General features: G+C 39.3%; 1 protein-coding gene across 2 annotated transcripts in view; it reads right to left on the bottom strand.

Annotated features, from left to right (window-relative positions):
* Positions 1-2258: 2258 nt before the first annotated feature.
* The window catches only part of LOC121870515 (protein Fe65 homolog), an 81072-nt gene continuing 64473 nt past the window's right edge, over positions 2259-18857 (bottom strand). The window contains exons 3-15 of one of the 2 annotated variants that reach the window (XM_042372354.1): positions 18219-18375; positions 16736-16889; positions 16065-16189; positions 15763-15869; positions 14511-14715; positions 14245-14372; positions 13372-13404; positions 12397-12563; positions 12133-12228; positions 11777-11973; positions 11025-11204; positions 9104-9265; positions 2259-5689 (exon numbers count right to left, since the gene is read on the bottom strand). In XM_042372354.1, coding sequence (XP_042228288.1) covers positions 9125-9265; positions 11025-11204; positions 11777-11973; positions 12133-12228; positions 12397-12563; positions 13372-13404; positions 14245-14372; positions 14511-14715; positions 15763-15869; positions 16065-16189; positions 16736-16889; positions 18219-18375 — 1690 coding nt within the window. In that variant the 3' untranslated portion in view covers positions 2259-5689; positions 9104-9124. Of the gene's footprint in view, positions 5690-9103; positions 9266-11012; positions 11205-11776; positions 11974-12132; positions 12229-12396; positions 12564-13371; positions 13405-14244; positions 14373-14510; positions 14716-15762; positions 15870-16064; positions 16190-16735; positions 16890-18218; positions 18376-18857 lie in introns of both variants that reach the window. The other variant, XM_042372355.1, reaches the window with a different exon arrangement.

The following is an 18857-nucleotide window of genomic DNA, read 5'->3' as shown; positions in this document are numbered from 1 at the left end:
GTGCCGCTGTCCCTCGCAGGGCTCCTGTTGGCGCCATCGCCCATAGCAGAGCCCCTGGGGTCGCTGCCGTCCCTGGAAGGGCCTCTGGGTGTGCCGCCGTCCCCTGGGAGCGCCTCCGTTTCTGGGAGGGCCCCTGGGGTTGCCAGCCACCCTGGAAAGGCCCCTGGGGGCCCTAGAAACCCTGGCATGTCTTTTAGGGGCGCCACCATCCCTGGGAGGACCCCTGTTGGCACCGCCATCTCTGGGAGGGCTCCTGGGGTGTCATTGCCCCTGGGGGCGCCAGCGCCCCTAGCATCGTCGTCCCTGCTGGCTCTGAGATGGCTCCTAGAAATGCCGCTGTCCCTGGGAGACCCCCTAGGTTCGCTGCCATCCCTGGCAGGGCCCATGGGGGCGCCATCGCCACTGGCAGGGACCCTGAGGGCGCCACCACCTCTGGGGCGCCAGCGTCCCTGGAAAGGCCCCTGGGGGCGCCAGCGCCCGTCAAAGCCTTTGGGGGCGCCACCGTCCCTGGGAAGATCCTTGAAGGCACTGCCCCTGGGAGGCCCCCTGGAGGTGCCACCCTTGGAAGGGTTCTTGGGGGCGCCGCCTAAGGGAGACCCCTTGGTTGTACCACCTCTAGAAGGGCCCCTGGGAGGGTCTGTGAGGGTTCTGCCCCTGGGGGCACTGACCCAGGGAGGCCCCCTGGTAGCACTGCCTTTGGTTTGGCCCCTGAGGGCACCATTTCTTTAGGGCCCCTAAGGGCGCCGACACTGAGAGGGCCCCTGGTAGGGTCTTTGGGGGCAGCACCCCTGGTAGGGTCCTGAGGTGTGCCACCTCTGAAGGTAATAAATAACTACTAAAGAAATGGAATCTACCTTCAGAGAAATAGGAGCTACTTAATAGTCCAACTTCAATCTCATACCATTCATGTGTATCAGGTCTGAGCAAGTTCACTTTTTACTAAGTTGACTCTGAGGAACAGAATTTTTTACCACAATACTGTGGGAAGCACCTGTATCGCTCAAAATACTCACAGGAACCGATATACTATCCTCAGATATAGACACGAAGTCACCAAACCTGAATGGCTGAAACAATAACTGAAGATCCATCACCTCTGGTACCAATAGAACACTCAAAAGGGTCAACTGGTTCTGCTGAAGTAGATACAAATGTAACAGGTTCATGGTCTTATCTGGATTTTTCTTTTCCTACCAACTTTGGAGAACATGCAATAAAATGGCCAGGTTTCTTACAGTAGTGACAGTCCATAAACCAAACAAAACTAGGCTTACTAATCCATGAACAGGACCTATCACTCTGGGTTTAAGCAATGACTGGGACAGAGACAGGCTTATCAATTATTACGAATAAGTAGGTGGTGACATATTGTAGTTAGTGGCTCTCCTTGTGGTAGGAGGTCTCTGACAATGGGACAGTCAAGGTAATACAGTAATGTTGAAGGGTTTTAGCATTGGGACAGTAACAGAGTTTACAGAAAGAGACGTGTGGGTCATCCCCCCCCCACCACCTCAGCTACTTACCAGATAGGTCTTTATCCTTACCTAATGCGAGCAGAGACAACATATCTGCGGACCATAAGTCCACGTCGACATTACTTGTGTGGATAAGGAAGAAGGTAATCATAGTGTTGGATGGATATATTTTCAGCCCAGTCACCATCCCTGCGATGAATTGTAGGGAGAAGAGTGGCTGAACGTACAGTATTCTCTTTGGGTAGGTCATGCTGGGCTTATATTTAGTCCTAAAAGATCCTGATTGGACAGCCATAGTTTTGAGAATCAGTTATTAATTAGTCTTAATAGAAAGATTAGCAAAGAAACATGTGAAATGCTATGTCTTTTATTTTTATCTTTAGACAACTTATTTTTTTTTATAATTTACTGTGGATTTATTTCAATATGAGACAAATAATAATTTTTTTGTTACTTTTTACTTCCAGTACTCAAGTACCTTAAGAATGAGACACTTTTTTACTTCTACTTAAGAGTACATTGACAATTGGATACTTTTACTTCTACTTGAGTAACATTATGCCAATGTATCAATACTTTTTACCTAAGTAACAAAGTCCAGCATTTTTTATAACTCTGGTTTTGGGTGCCTGAATCCAAAACAGTAGAAAGATACAATAGTCTGTCCATAAATGCTTTGGATTCAATAGTGTGAATCTCGGGTTCATGGTTCAGGGTAAGAGTACAGAAGGAACCCCGTACTGTACTATATTATGTCGAAGGTAGGAGAAATAAAAACACATATTATCCTATGTAATAATGTATTTTGCTCACACCTGGGTATCAACATTGATAAAGATTGTGTAAGCGCCTGCAATGCAAATAGACAGGCACTTAAATACATGACTTGCCAGAAGAGTTGTACGTACATGTATGTGTAACTTAAATACAAAAATACACAAAAATTCACCCATCAAGTATTACATCTCAAGAGGCATTTCAAATGAAGTTTAATGAAATAATGCAAAAAGTTTTAATTACCACGAAACTGTATAGTTGTTTCCCTGGCCCATTACACTGACTGGATTATGATCAATAATAAACAAAATTACAAACAGCCTTAACACTCTATCATCAGATGTATGTCACTGTAACAACACTCCCTCAACATAACAACTACATCAGTGGAATGTTTTTAGAAGTATGGCATTTTGTAAACCTATGCAGGAACCTCTCTACTATCAAAGAAGCAAAACTGTGACTATATATATATATATCCTTACTTTATACAATTCTGTTAAAAAGACTTAAAAATAAAATAAAAATCTCTACTAGGTTCTGCAAAGTTTATATATATATATTTTTTGTTTTTGTTTCCGATAAAAGTTATAACTGCCCCATTATAAACCTATGAGATTAAGTCACAATAATGGGTGATGCTGCTGGTGTGACTATGGTAACTGTTTTGTAACATAACCAGCAACAACAATCCTTCATGAGATTCACAATGGATGAACACATTTATTTCTATTTTTACCTAATCTACTTATCACTATCAATATCCCATTATGATAATAAAAAAAAGGGAAATATTTCTTCATTTACTGTCATAAAAAATTAAATAATAAACTAGGAAATTTACTTAAGTCATAAATAATGTTTTTAAAATAATCAATGTTAACAATTTTGCTTTCAATATACAGTACAAGTCACTTTTGTCACTATAAATCAAAGAGTATGACAAAACCAATGACTGGAAATATTGATAAATAGGTCATAGTTGCTGGCGTGGCTACATGTGTGGACTACTGTACTCCTGCCGTGACCCATCCTCTCACTCCTTGGTAGAAGTCGTCTCAACACACCACATCATCGCACTGCTTCTCTACCCTCTGTGTTAAGTGTTCTATAGTATTAAAAATGACCAACGAAAACAAACAACAGATGACGGGCAACATACTAGGTCACTGAGATGATCCGTTGAGACGCTTCCTGTAGCTGCACTTACGGGGAATCCAACCCTGATGGATCATACGGCTTTTAATGTGGGTCAGTTCGAGGAGGCTCAGGTGAATTGACCAAAGTAAATCGCTATCAATACACTGCTTTTTTTTTTTAACACCCGAGCTTTTGTATGTACGTGTTGTTCACAATGGGCACAAGGAAATATAGTTATTATTGTATATACTACAGATGGGAGCTACAAGCAAAGGAAACTTCAGACGGGGAAGATTTACAACGTCCCCATGTCCGTGCCGTCTATTTTCTACAACGTTATTTACTTACGGCCGTTCTCATGTACCCATGCAGTCTCTCTTAGATATTACAAGCCGTCTATGATCCTTGTGCTCACTGATATTAATCCCTAAATATTTAAAGTTTCTCCAGTCAAGCTCCACTCATAAGTACAATATGTTAACGACTAGTTACTTGGCTATATGCAGTAACAAGAGAACATTCACTCACAGTCAACAAGATTAGAAGTAGCCTACAGGAGTTCAGCTGAAGAGTTACGGTTAGTGTTAGAACGAAGCCGAGAGAATCTGGGATGAAAACCTTGATCCGCAGTTAAGAGTAAAATAATAATAAAAAATAAGAACACTGCCGACAGTGAGATTAAAAGATGTCTAGGTTTGCAAAACATATTCAGCAAATTGTTATGGTCACTATATTGTATACACTGACTTACCAATTTGGATTTCAGCCAAAGAACAAACACAATCATTTTCAGCACTTTCCAGCTTGTACACAAAGTTTTGTTAAATAGATATATTGACAATATAAAATCATTATTGACAATACTGCCAAAGAGCTAAAATTAATATGTTTGACAGATGCTTTGACCTAAAATGATTAAGTCAACCTATTACATATGGCTTTTTCCCATGACAGGAAGTGTTAAAGCAGAGAAAAAGACACAGTTGCACTAGGCCACATGAAACATTCACAAATGTACATCAATGTGTTAGTGGTTAGCAAAACTTCTATGCAAGCAGAGGCACAACTTGATCCCCTGCTGATGATCTCTTCCCCGGAACACCGTGAAGCTTTAGGCTGCAGTCATAAAGTAAGAATTCCCCATGAATTCTTGTGTTATGCCCACTTAGAGGTTGCTATTAAAGTTGACATGCCAAAACGAGAGCATAGGAGTATGTTCTTATGATATTCTTACATTTACAAACTCAGCGTTAGTGAGTACGTGCAGAAGATTTGTGACACAAGTTAGTTTACACACAACCAGCCATTCTGGGTCCTGCTGAGCGTGCGTACACTAAATCACACGCATACACCAAACCACACACTCACATTACTTGGGCTTGGAGCAATACCCCTTGTAATGGACTCTACACTATCTCCATGTTCTACTTGTGTACAGTATCTATCTCTTTCCAGACACATCTATTATATATCACTTATGACACATTAGATGTCACTCTGCAGGTTAGTGGAGGGTGATTAAACAGGAACTCAAGAGGTCAGAAGGATGATGGAAGTACCAGCGCAGGGATTAGACATATGGGTTCATTGAAAGTGGGAATATAGGTGGCATACTGTATCTACTCGGCACGTGGCTGTATGGAGGGACACTTAAATAGAGATCTTAGAGAAAATGTAGTCTTGACCATTCTCCAGACCAACTTAACTTGGTTATTAACAAGGCAGAGAGAAGTGAGTGTAAAAACTGCCATTTCCTTTCATATCATCTGAAATGGATAATGCCAACTCTCCATGCATACCCTCACAGCTGCCAGGTAAAATATTAGGCTGTTTACCAAGTAGACTAAATGGCACTTCAATCCTGAAGGAGAAAGTTGCCGGCCTCATTCATTGCGCAGCGTACCTCCCAACTTGTCTAAGCTGTCATCTTCCTCATCATCATCTAAATCAGCCTCTTGAGGAATTCCTTCCTCTAAATCAACTCCTCCGTCCTCTAAGTCGATTTCCTCTTCCCGTGAAGGGGATAAATCTGGGGGGAGCTGGAGGCGACGGAGGGCATCCATAGGGGACATGGGTGTGGCAGGTGTGGGAGGGGATTGCATCATGAGGGCTGGAGTGGTTGGGGAGCGATGGAGACTATATGAATGGGGAGATTCACACGTGGGAGAGACCAGCGCCTGCACCTGTCGTGAGGAAAAGGGACATCCTGACATAGTAGGAGAAGGGGTGCCTCCTCCAGGACTGGTCAGGTGGCGGTGCGGAATGACCTCACGCTCTGCAGGTTGGACCCAGAAGTCCTGAGAGGTTAGTTAGTGTTAGTAATGGGTTAGTGATTACAAGCTGTAAGTGAAGTAATTCATACAACAAGTACAGTATATTGTTTATTTGTCTAGGCCAAGTATGCAATATAATGAATCAAATATTATACCATAGGAAAAAAAATAGAACACTCCCAGTAATGTTGTCTGTGATATCGGTGGGAAGATAATTATGTACGTACAGACACAAGAACACTAATATGATTCATATATGAGTGCTTAAAGCCTATTAATACAGGGAAATGCTGAGGGAAAAGGGGATGGAATGGTAATAAAGAAGAAGAGAAGGACATCAATAGGATACTTGAGAAAAGGATGTACATAGAACCTCGATAAATCAGACTAGTTGGGGCAGACCCGTCAGGAAAATGCAAAAGTCTGAGACAGTGAGACACATGCTACACAACACCCACGCACAGACGTTGAACCGCATGTATGAACACACAAACCGTCTGGACCGATGCTAGATTTTCCAGACCATTTATTTATTTTTTCTGGTGAATAGAAGAGCGACCCAGAGCACCTAAGAGTCCAAAGAGCAAATTCCAATATATTAGAGTCTGGTTTACCGAGGATTGACTATTTGTAATGCAATGGGAGGAGGGATAAGGGAGATTAAGACAAGGGAAATAAAGAGTAAGAAAGGAAAAAATAGAGGAATATAGAAGAAAAAAGAATGGGGTAGAGATAGGAGAGAGAGAGAGAAAGAGGTAATTTGTGGGTGTAGTGGAGGGGGGGGGGTGATGATGGTGGAGGAGGAAAGGGAATAAGAGAAGAGTTTTGTGTGGGGTGACTCTGAAAGCTCACATACATGTACACTTTGAGAATGCATTTGAGAAAGAGAGAGAGAGAGAGAGAGAGTGTGAGTGTGTGTGAGAGTGTGAGTGTGTGTGAGAGAGTGTGTGTGTGAGAGAGAGTGTGTGTGTGTGTGTGTGTGTGTGTGTGTGTGTGTGTGTGTGTGTGTGTGTGTGTGTGTGTGTGTGTGTGTGTGTGTGTGTGTGTGGTCCCTTGTAGTGTATGTTGAAGTACAGTCGGCTGCACTTGCACCTGGTATATTAGCCATCACAATTTTTGTAAGACGTGGCAGAACTGTGGAATGTTTATCTGGCATCGTTAGTCTGGCTACTATTGTGAGGTTCCTTAGGGCCATTCTGAGAGTTTTAATACGATGTGAACAAACACAGAGATGCCATTGAACCAGGTATAAGTGGAGACGGCTGTACATTTGTTTGCTTCGTGTAAAAATGGATTAGTGAGACTTCGGTAGTTCATACTTATCGGAAAGTTATTATTATTAGTATAAATTTAACTATAGCATGAGAAATGAGTCATATCATTAGATGCAACATTTAGAACACTGTTTTATAACTCAAACTTACAACAAAAGAGAAATCACAATTTTAAGATAATTTCGAGTCAATAAAAATATAAAACCAACACAACAGCATAAGAGAATGAGAGAGAAAAAGAGAGAATTATATCAGTCCATTCCTGTTTCCACCTCAGGTTGAAACAGGATATACTAGACCAGACAACTACCTCAGTTATAAAGAATAGCTCAAGAAGTTCAAGACAACATGCTTAAACACTGGTAACAAAACACAACCAGACATGTGATACAGTACACATATATATATATTATCATCTTACAACTCTCACGTGATTAAGTACAATGCACAACTCTCTATATATATCGGTGAATCATTGACAGTAAAGCCTACCTCAAAGCATCTCTACATACAGTACAAAGCCATTACCTATTACAGTAATTCAGATATTTCATAATACAAAATATACGATGAAGTTTGATATAGAGTTAAACCTGTCTGTCTACATTTCAGTTACATGGTGTGTGCATTAAATTTACACTTTGGATACAGACACAAGTACAATTCTACAACAATGATGTATAGCTTAGGATTCATAGACATCTCTTATGCCATCTTGTGTTTGAGTGTATCATCCACAAATAATAATCATTCCTCTTACTCATAAAGTTGTCCTCTTCATAAATTACTACACGTTTCATCCCTATCGTGCGTTCATTTTGTTATCGTTTTCCCGGTCTTTTTAAATCTGGCCTTTTCTTGGGACTTCCAGCTAAATTCTTATCCATTTGCATTCTTCAATCAAGTTCTTGACTAATCTACTCAGCAATACTGTCCTTTTCATTTTAATTATCTTCTCAGAGCTCTAATCATCCACTTCCAATCCTTTTAAATAACGTCTCAGAGATCAAATTATCCATCTCCAATCCTTTTAAATATCTACTCAGTTTTAATCGTCCATCTTCAATCCTTTTAACAATCTTTTCAAAGCTCATAATCTCCAATCCACTGGTAATGATTAATGTCTTTACTATAGTCTTCCATTATCAGTCATCAAAGTAAATGTTCGGATTAAATTTGGGGATCCTCTTTGATCTCTCGACTTAGTCAAACTTGACAATCAAAATCATATTACATTACACCCTGGAGCTAATAACCCAAGACAACATAACCTGTAATTCCTCCTTCCTCCTATCTCAGCAGGTAAACAATGGCAACAGAACTCCATATTGTCTTTTTGTTACGTCTACTTCATCATCCCTTTATTGCTTTCACCTGAATCTATTATTGTAACATCACATTTCCCTCACAGGATGCAAATTGTCTCTATCTAGTACCTCTATCCGACAGATATTTTATACTTTTGGCCAAGATCAGAGTTTTAAGCATAGTATGTAATCTTTATAACTGTACTACATCCTTTAAGCAAATTATTTCCTTCTCATCCTAGGTAGCTGCTGTTTATGCGAGCACTACTGTTTCTTGTGTGAAGGGGACGGTTTATATCTCAGCACGAATCTCCTTTGTCAAATCCAAACTACAACACATCATTTTCTTGCTTCGTCCGAGTTTTCTGTTTCATCCGGATCAAAATAAACTGTTTCTCTCTTGTTCTTGTTATCCATCCTCAGCGGCAAGACATGACTACATCAGTTAACTTTTACATATCATATAAATTCAGAAATGTTTATACAAAGATATTTTAGTTTCAGTTTACATAGTTTACACAGTGGCTATAAGTACAACAACTTTTTTCATAATGTTACTACCAAGAGCTGAACTGACAGACAATAGGAAAGTATTTATAAGAATAATGTCTACTTAACAAAATAAAAGGGCAAGCAAAAGCTACAATAGCACGGTGCTTCTATCAAATAAACTAAATTTAGATGGAAGAAAAACTAAAATACAGTAAGTCAAGTCTATATGTACAGTGCTATACTAGGCCACCATTATGTGACTAATTCTTTACTGTATGCATATCACCCTTTTAAGTGAAGTACATTAACTTCAACCCAATACTACCATGGTGCTGTATACAAACATCACACAGTCTTGTTGTTACCTGCAGAGGTGAGTCCTCATCTCAGGATTCAGCTGACCGAGCCTTTCGTCCTGTGATGGATCCGAACACAGAGCGCAAAGTGGCTGAAATGCTTCGGGGAGTACCTGCTCCTCGTCCACGACTTACACCTGGGTGCGCGTCCAAACACTTCTGGTATCTCAGCTGTTAAGTAGAGTTAAATTTAATATTCTAATGATCTCTGTAACCAAAGACATTTTAACCCTTAAATGGAACACTATGAACATGAAACATCCACTATTGTCCCTACAGCTAATGGCTACCATCCCTACAACTAACTTCCACTGATGACAGCTACTGTCACCTACAGCTAATGGCTGCCATCCCTACAACTTACTTCCACTGAAGATGGCTATTGTCCCCTACAGCTAATGGCTGCCATCCCTGCAGCTAATTTCCACTGATGATGGCCATTGTCCCTACAGCTAACTTCCACTGATGATGGCCATTGTCCCTACAGCTAACATCCACTGATGATGGCCACCATCCCTACAGCTAACTTCCATTGATAAAGGCCACCATCCCTACAGCTAACATCCACTGATGACGGCCACCATCCCTACAGCTAACTTCCATTGATAAAGGCCACCATCCCTACAGCTAGCTTCCACTGATGATGGCCACCATCCCTACAGCTAATTTCCACTGATGATGGCCACCATCCCTACAGCTAACTTCCATTGATAAAGGCCACCATCCCTACAGCTAATTTCCACTGATGATGGCCACCATCCCTACAGCTAACTTCCACTGATGATGGCCACCATCCCTACAGCTAACATCCACTGATGATGGCCACCATTTAAGAGTTAATATTACAATGATTTATCTAGTAAGAATATGTTACTTTAAAACAACACCAACTAAATGTAAATATCTAAATCAATGTCTGAGGTTCAGTATTTATTACCATGCTTACCTGCCTCTAAAGTCTCATTAACACCATTCAAATTCAGGCACCAAGAGCTAAACAACTGCCTCCTCCAGACAAAACACCCCTTATGTGAGGTATATCAGAACTGTCCAAATCATATCAGAACTCGTGTGATTTCAGTTGGCTAGCATTACAGATCACATACATGAACAAATGCCTCATATTCACATTAAAATGTAAAAACATCTTATGATTTGGATATTTGCTCCTGTTTGGGTATAAAATTTTGACAACTGATCTTTCCTTATCACTTGGCAAAATGCACTTCTCCTGAGGGTGAGGCTACAGAGACTTTACATTACAGTTAATTACTAAAACAAACATAGAACATGCTTAACTACACTATTAACTGCTTTCTATCTCTTGCAGTTTAAGTTATGCTATGAAAATTGTTAATTATTTAACCAAGAACAAATTAAAGGTACAGTAGACCCTTGCCATTCGCAGGTTTGTGATTCGTGATTTCGATGATTCGCGTTAAGCAGATGGTGGCTATGGTGACTAGCTTGCAAGCCTTTCCCCTCAGCACAACGAGTCACCCCAAGCAGCATCTCGTGTTATATTCTCAAAATTTTAGTGTTTCTGTGTGAAATGGCCCTTGAAAGACTACCTAGTGTCAGTGCTAGTGATGCTAGTGGAGTGAAGTGACAAAGAAAGTTTTATCATTATTTATTTTACAAGAGGGAATGAGTGCTGCCACGGCTGGTTAGTTGTTTGGTATAGGTATACAGTAGTGCACTAAGGTTGTATAAGTTGCCATTCGCGTTTTTGCCTATTCACGCCATTCCTTGGAACCCATCCCTTGCAAATAACAAGAGTTTACTGTATTCTCTTTACATCTTCACTACAGGGACGCTACTTTTAATATTTTATTTTGCTAAAATCAGACTACTTTATTCAGCTAAGAGGGGGACCACTACATAAGGGTATAACACCAACAAATGTGTGTAATAATACCTCGGGACTAACCTTACAAGCCGCTTCAATGGTCTTACAGAGGGCGCCGGTGGATGGCTCGCAGTGGAACACATACGCAATAAATTGGTCCTGGGCCGTGTGCATGATGAAGGCACAATGCTTCACGTCCTGACCAATGCCCAAGAAGGACAGGAATCGGACTCTGCATTCTGCTATTTGTTTACCATCATCCTGTCGAGACGGGATATAATGAGATGACAAGTTTAACCTCTCGCTCTTTCATCTGACATATCAGGTAGGTTAGTGAGGTCAGCTAATTAAAATCTATTTCTACCTTCACTTTTTGTACACTGAATGGTCCCTATTGTCATTATAAGGCACTCTGGTATTTTTACTTTTAACTAGACAACACCTGTGCCTCTGTGAATAGGAGTAAAATCCAATAAAAATGACCATGTTTATTTATCTAACCTACCAACTTTAAATTTAAATACATGAGAGACAATAAATCAAATTCACTTGATGTTAGTACAGTACATGTTAAGTGAACCAATGTGAGTCAAGATGAAAGCTTCACTCACACTCATAATGATCACCCACTACAGTACACAGATCTCTCAGAAATTAAAAAAAATATATTAATTTTCATTCCTCTCAAGTTATTCTCATAAATAACAATAGACAATTAGCTATATCTTTAAAATAAATAGAAAATGTGATAAATATCTTCAATAACAAGGGATATTTTTATGTTTAATTTAATCAGTTATTCACATTTCTTTTATCATTTCTTCTCAACTCACTGTGTTTGTGATGGTGACGGTGGAGGGAGCAACAGCCACAGACACGTTCCTCCAGGGCCTTGGGTTGGACTCTACCACTCTGTCAATTGCACTGTTAAGTACGTCCATTCCAGAAGGTCTCTCCACCTGCAGGACGCCCACATACTGCACCCGCATCACTTTCTTTGGCTCCTCCATTGGTGTTGGGAATGATTGAGCTGAAAATTATAACATATTAAAAGTTTAGGAAATAACAATGCCTTAAAGTAAACCCCAGCGTCCTGGATAAAGAAAATAAACTAAAACACTAAACTGTACAGTATTTTGATCTTACAAATTTTACGGCGTATAATACCCACTTCATAACTATTACTTACGTGGAATGATCTGTGAGTGACGATGAAGTCTGCGATGTTCGGTGGGAAGGTTAGTTGGTCGAGTAAGTCTGCTAGCACTGCCTCCGCCTGATGAATCTGTATGACCAGGTGACAATATGGAGTCAAGTGTGTTGGTAAGACAAGATAAAAACTATATGAAAGAGATTAACCTGCAAAGGAAAATTATTTATAAACAGAAAATTATAAAATATGATGCCAGTAGATGGAAACTTTACTGACTGTGTAGTGCTTCTCTGTACTCACTTGAGTCAAGGGATTTGTTCATATTCTGCTGAAGAGAGCGTTCGATCATAATCTTCTTGCATATGTCCCGCAGTGTGTTAGCAATGGTGCGAGCAGGGGTGTCACAACGAAACACATGACACATATGCTTCCTCGACACACGATCACGGGCTACATATGCAAAGTCCCTGCAAGAAAATTGTAATTTTGACAACATTCATTTTGCGCCACTTTTTTGGACGATATATATCTACGCAGAACATAAATCAACACACCTGTATACAGACACCACTACAACATCTATCACAGGGGTACTTGTCTTGATAGCTTAAATGTACAGTATACTATATCAAATATATTCATGTCTGCCATATAATTCACATCTCTCAAGTTAGCAATATTCCACAATCTACAACTACATAAAGGTCTTGTAAATGACTACCAAATGAGCATTAGCAGTGAGCAAAATATTGAGTAATAATAATCACAATGTAGTAGAACCATTGTAACTCTTATACTGTAAAGCAAAACTGTGGGAGTCAGGTAGTGTTGAGAGAAGGGGTCATGAGCCCAAGTTTTGGTCTACAGTAAAGCTGGGGTTATAAGTGTGGCCAGATTAAGCTTGGCAACACAGCATTCACAGTAATACAGCTCAAGGTTCTCATTATTTCTGGCTTCTCTAGTTCCTTAACAATGCATCACTTTCGTGCAACACAAATAATGTTAAAAACTTCATTAAAAACTATGTTATGAATCAGTGCATTTCATCATATGCAAAGTCATTCTGTGCACATGAAAAAATAATCTGTATTAAGCAGGTGGAACATTCATGGAGAAAAAAATAATATAAATATATACACAAGAGACTGGACACTTGAGAATCCCAGTTAACGAATAGTAATTATTCTTAAAAGATCTCCTCATCAAGGCAAGTGTCAATGAGAATCATGCGTGGGTGGAAACCATGCTTGGTCAAGTGAGATGAAGGGGCATTACCTCTCCCTGTCAGACAGTTCGCCACGCAGCAATCAAGAGGAAGAAAAAATATACTATAAGTCAGGAGAGTTTCATCATAAACTCTAAACATCACAACTTCTACTAAGACACCGTTAGGATCATCTGTATAGTGTACACGTGTCTCCCTCCCGTGGCCGTGTCGTGTGTGGGCTGACAGGTAGGGACACACATACACACACATAAACATCCACCTTTAGCTGTGTCTTAATAGTTATGATGTACCATAACTACTGTACTACAACGACAGTCTGAAATGTCCTCTAAACCTTGGGAATTATATACTGTACATAACGTTACATATCCAATATATATCAAAAGCCATAATAACTCAAAGAAAATTACTGAGCACCATCCTTCAGAATTTTCCTACTTTAACCCAACAAAACTACTCCAGGGTGACATGTGGGATGAACTCCTTCTCTGTGTGTCTTGTGTTCTCATCATTACCTATATTTTTGTCTTTCCTGGAACTCACACAAGTTATAAGGTTTTCAGATCATTGGCTTGAAACTAACTCCAAATATTATGTTATGTTTTACCTGTAAATATATCACTTGAAAATATTTAATGTATTACATAAATCTCCTTCAACTGTGGTTTATCTGAATCTCCTTGTAAATATGTTGTAAATAATAATAACATTTACAATTTACAAATGTACCTTTTTGGGGGGATTTTGCCTAACTACACACAAATTGTAGGAATCATCTGCTAAATAGACGCCATAAATGATAAACAGTTGTCATGAATCTAAATTGCTTCATTAATATTAAACAATTAAAGTTCCATTAATCTGGAAAATTTGCTCTGATCATAAATAAACAAACACAAATATAGATTATTATCCCTCACCTGCCGTTGTCACGCCCAACACCCCAAACGCGGATGGTGTGGATGGGCTGTGTGTTTAGTACTGTCAAATTCTCTGGATCAACAAGTTTTAGGGAGCCTTCATCCAGATCCATAAACAAGTCTTTCCCCTGGTAAAAGAAAAATACAACTTCAGTCAATTTTCCCGTCACATATCCGAAGCTTTTCCTCAGAGTAATACTTAAAATCGCAAACCAAATCAATGAAGCAACTGTCAAAAACAAGGAAACACAGAACACAAAACTCACGTCTCCCCAACATCCGACCACGTCCAAAACGTCGCGCCTTCCAACAGAAAGGTCAACTATGCATCGGTTGACGGCCTTGGAAGATCGTTCAGGTGTGAGGTCTTCTTCGGCAATTTCTACCCAACCGAGGGAACGCACAGCAAATCGGATAGGACGTCCACCACTGCCTTCTGTTATGTCGCTACGAGCTGGGTAACTGCGTCGCCTGTAAGAATAAAAAAAACACATTATGCATCGTGTATTATCACTTCACTACAAGAACTACACTTTTAATATTTTATTTGGTCATCGCCAGACAATTTCATTCAACACAGAAGGGATCCCATACACAGGTGGTAAAGGGACTCAATACTTTATTTTAAAATGATACTCAAACACTTTAGTTCCAGAAAAAAGACATAACTCACTCTGAAAATGCCTGACCTATTACCTTTTGCATTGGCACTTGATGTCAGGCCATAGATTTGATTTCAATTTCATGGAAAGGTACTACCGTATTTTACATGTTGTTTAAGGATTGGTGTTCAAAATTTAAAAAAAGTAAGTAATAAGTGTTAATTAATGACCCTTAAAATTATGCTATGAATGTAAGTTTTAAATCACTTTTATATACATTTTCTCAAGAATAAAGACTAACTTTACCATTTAACATAACTAAATTTACAAAAAAATATCCACATATTCACCATAGGTTGAATGCATCTTACTACAGTACTATCAATGTGCACAGATATGATTAACAAACTTATGCAATATTAATTTTGATTTCCCAGTGCTTATCAAAGTTACAACTCATATAACCTTAAAATGTGAAAACTATATCAATTTACTGTACTGTACAATATTCATTACCATACAAGATGTGCATTTTCATGTCCGGGTATGGAGGATGAAAACCCTCCCAATAATGAACAAGGCTTACATGAATTAATCCACTATTGGGAGGGCTTACTGTATAAAATTACTGTATATCAGAAGCAAATAAAATAAGGAGAAACTGGAAATGATTTGAAAAACATGAAGGCAAATTGACATCAATACTGTACAAGTACTGTACATTGATTCCTCTCAACTACTGTACTTGATTGTAACTTTGCAAATAAACAACCACTTTTTACTGCTATAAATTTAAAGGATTCTTATATCATCATCATCATCATCATTATCAATTTACAGCCATTTCCCAAACTTCTGTGAGTTAAGTGACTGTAAACGTTATGACTAATCAAAACATCAACCACTTTAGACTCACTTGTAGGCATTATCCACAGCAGCAGTCCTTGGACGAGAGTCTGAGAGTTCAGACAGAGCAGACGAGGTGTTGCTGCGGGTCACTGTTCCTGCCACACTACCACTCGTCTGAGGAAACAAAACAACATTTTATAACAACGACCACAATCATGGATGTGTATTAATGTCTCGTGGGGTCTGGGTTAATGCCAGACGATTTTATTCAGCTCAGAGGGAACCTGGTATGCAAGGGGTTAAATTATCTGACTACATACTTAAAAGTTTATTCGTGTATCCAGGTGTTATTCAGATGTTTCTACCCACCTGGTCGGGATCCTTATTCCTCCTCTCTGCCCTCAGTGGCGCAGAAGTCAACGCATCCGAGGGTTCAGGTGGGGTGCGGGTGATGGTACCACTCTTGATGTGCCAGTAGTATGGTCCATCATTATCTGTTGAATGTGGAGAGAAAAATAGTTACAATGCTCTCTTGGTCCACAGTTGGTTATACAGTAATGTTCCTTAAAAGAATGTTACCTGTTCAACATTCATGGGTAATGTTTAAGTGACTTATTCCAGGTCAGATGTTGGCTTGACCTAACTTTTACATACAAGAATTATCCTGTACAGTCCTATCATTCAATACTGTACTGTAAGAATCCACCACGTTATTAATTACAGTATTATTCTTGATCTACAGACACCTGGTAGCCACCTCCACAAAACACCGTATTCTGGCGAGAAGTTAAAAACAGCATTAAGTAAAAGTTTTAAGAGCATGAAATGAAAATTTAAATATTGTTTTAAAAAGTGATTTTAACTCATAAACAGCGGTCACCATCAGTAGAAGTTAGCTGTCGAAATAATAGCCATCATCAATGGAAGTTTCATGTTCTTTACATTCCATGTTGGCACGTCAGGGAGATGGGAAGTAGGGAATCCTTAGCCGCCGGTCAAGGGTTAAAGAACATCGAGTTAAAATTAAAAGAAGAGCGCACCTTCATGTTTCTCCCAGCCAGGGGGAAGGGTGTCCTCTATCGGTGGGTCGGTCTTCTCCTCTTCATGATTATTTTGTGTGGGTTGATGTGTCGGGGTTGAGTGCTGGGAGCCAGTCTGTGTCGGGGGGCGCTTTACCGGCAGAGCATACAAGTCCTGCAGTGAAAAATGGGTGTTATCCAGCGTGACACAACCAAACATCACAGGTTTACCGATCTCTAGTCTTCCTGTACTAACACTGGATAGATCAACTGCTTAAATGGCTAGTAAGCTGATAAGTGGTGAAAATGATAATACCGTAATAAAAAACCACTATCTGCTCCATGAAATAGGTACAGTATACAAAAATTAAACAGACATTAGCTACTACAGTACACGTAAACTGTACTTAGATTACCGAGAGGAATTCCAGTGTTTACACATGAATCTCCAACTCTTCCTCTGCTTCACTGGTTTAACTCACTAGACTAATATCAATTGTAATAAACTGCTTGGTAAACATACTTTCTTAAAACATTTAATTTATTTTACTAGGATTAAATATTAGGAAGACGACTTTAAACATTCACACATTGTCTCTTAAGATTATGTGCTTGGAGAAGTTATCAGTAAAAGCTCATTAATACACCCTAGTTTATTTCACCTTCAGATTAAACACCCTTACACTACCCTAACCCCTCTCTGGTAGCAATTAGGTGTTTTATCATCAGGTAAAATCAAATAGGGTGACTAATCTTCATGTAATCCCAATGTAACATCAACAACATGGTGTAATATGGTACAGAAACGTAAATGGTACTCTCCCAGTCTTTAGTTCTGGAGGCGGGGGAGGGGGTGTATCACTGTGCTTGGGTAGTACAGTAAATTTCTACTGGCTGGAAACTCTAAACATAATATAATGGCAATGTTGGTAATGAAACTGCCTCGTGATAACACTTTATAGAATCAACTGCACACTAACTGGCATCAAATGAGTGGTTTAGAAGCAGTTAAGGCAATTGTCTTGCTCAGTATTGCAGATGATTTCCACCTATTATTTCTATAAATGTCATAGAAGAAAAGTTGTTGTATTCGTCATGCTTCTTGGATATCCGTAATTATTATTATCATTATTTGGGGGGGGAGGGGGGAGGGTGAATATCGTATAATTTAATGCTAATAGTGAAGCAGACGACTAACACCAGAAAGATTTGTTCGATTATGTTAATTTTTTTCCACAGATGTTCTTTCGATGATAATAAGTATTGTAATAGAAATAATAAGACAAATTTTTATTTAAATTACAGTATAAGTATTTTTGTCTCTATCTACGATCATAAATCACCTGTAGGGAAAGTGGGTGCAGTATTCCCAGCGTTTCTAGCAGGGCAGATTACCTACGGATGCCAGCTGTGAAGTTTACCTGTATGTAACCAGCTGATAACTTTACCTGTGCATGACCAGCTGTGAACTTCACCTATATATGTAACCAGCTGTGATATTTACCTGTGTGTGGCCAGCTGTCATATGTGGAATGTGAGTTGGGGATTGTCGCCCTTGATGCGAGGAATTTGAGGAAGATGTGGAACCTCCGTCTGTCACTACGCCTGAATCCACTCCACCTTCACCACCGTCAGGAGTTACCATACGTTTGTCATCGTTCCTGTCAACACAATTCTTGTTAGGGATTCCATTTAAACATATTTAGGTGAAACTTAACTGTCCTTGTGCAATCAATTCAATTTCAATTTCAATTGTTTATTCCTTGTTAGAGGAAGCGGGATCCTAGTGCTGTCACTAGGTACCCCTGTACAATGACACCAGACGCATCTGGCAAGTGTGACAAGTATATACAGTATAAATATTATAAAGGTTTGTGCAATCTTCTTATTATTAATTTTGTTATTTTCTTCGTCAAATCTTATTAAACTCGAGGGTTGGTTACTGTATTAAAATTCATCAATATCCGTTTCAGCTGGGTCTAAATTCTAACCTAAATTAATCTTGAAAATTGTAATAAGTTCTTCCTAGAAATTTTAGTGACAAAATTACTAATAAGGCTGTGCAAGGGAAGTGCTAATTTTACCTGCAACTGTATAAATTAGAAATATTATAACAATGATACAATATCTAATTCTAAATATA

The sequence above is a fragment of the Homarus americanus genome, unplaced genomic scaffold, assembly GCF_018991925.1.
Source record: "Homarus americanus isolate GMGI-L3 unplaced genomic scaffold, GMGI_Hamer_2.0 scaffold10370, whole genome shotgun sequence".
NCBI lineage: Eukaryota > Metazoa > Arthropoda > Malacostraca > Decapoda > Nephropidae > Homarus > Homarus americanus.
The sequence above is the reverse complement of the archived record's forward strand: the minus strand, read 5'-3'. Positions and strand labels throughout refer to the sequence as shown.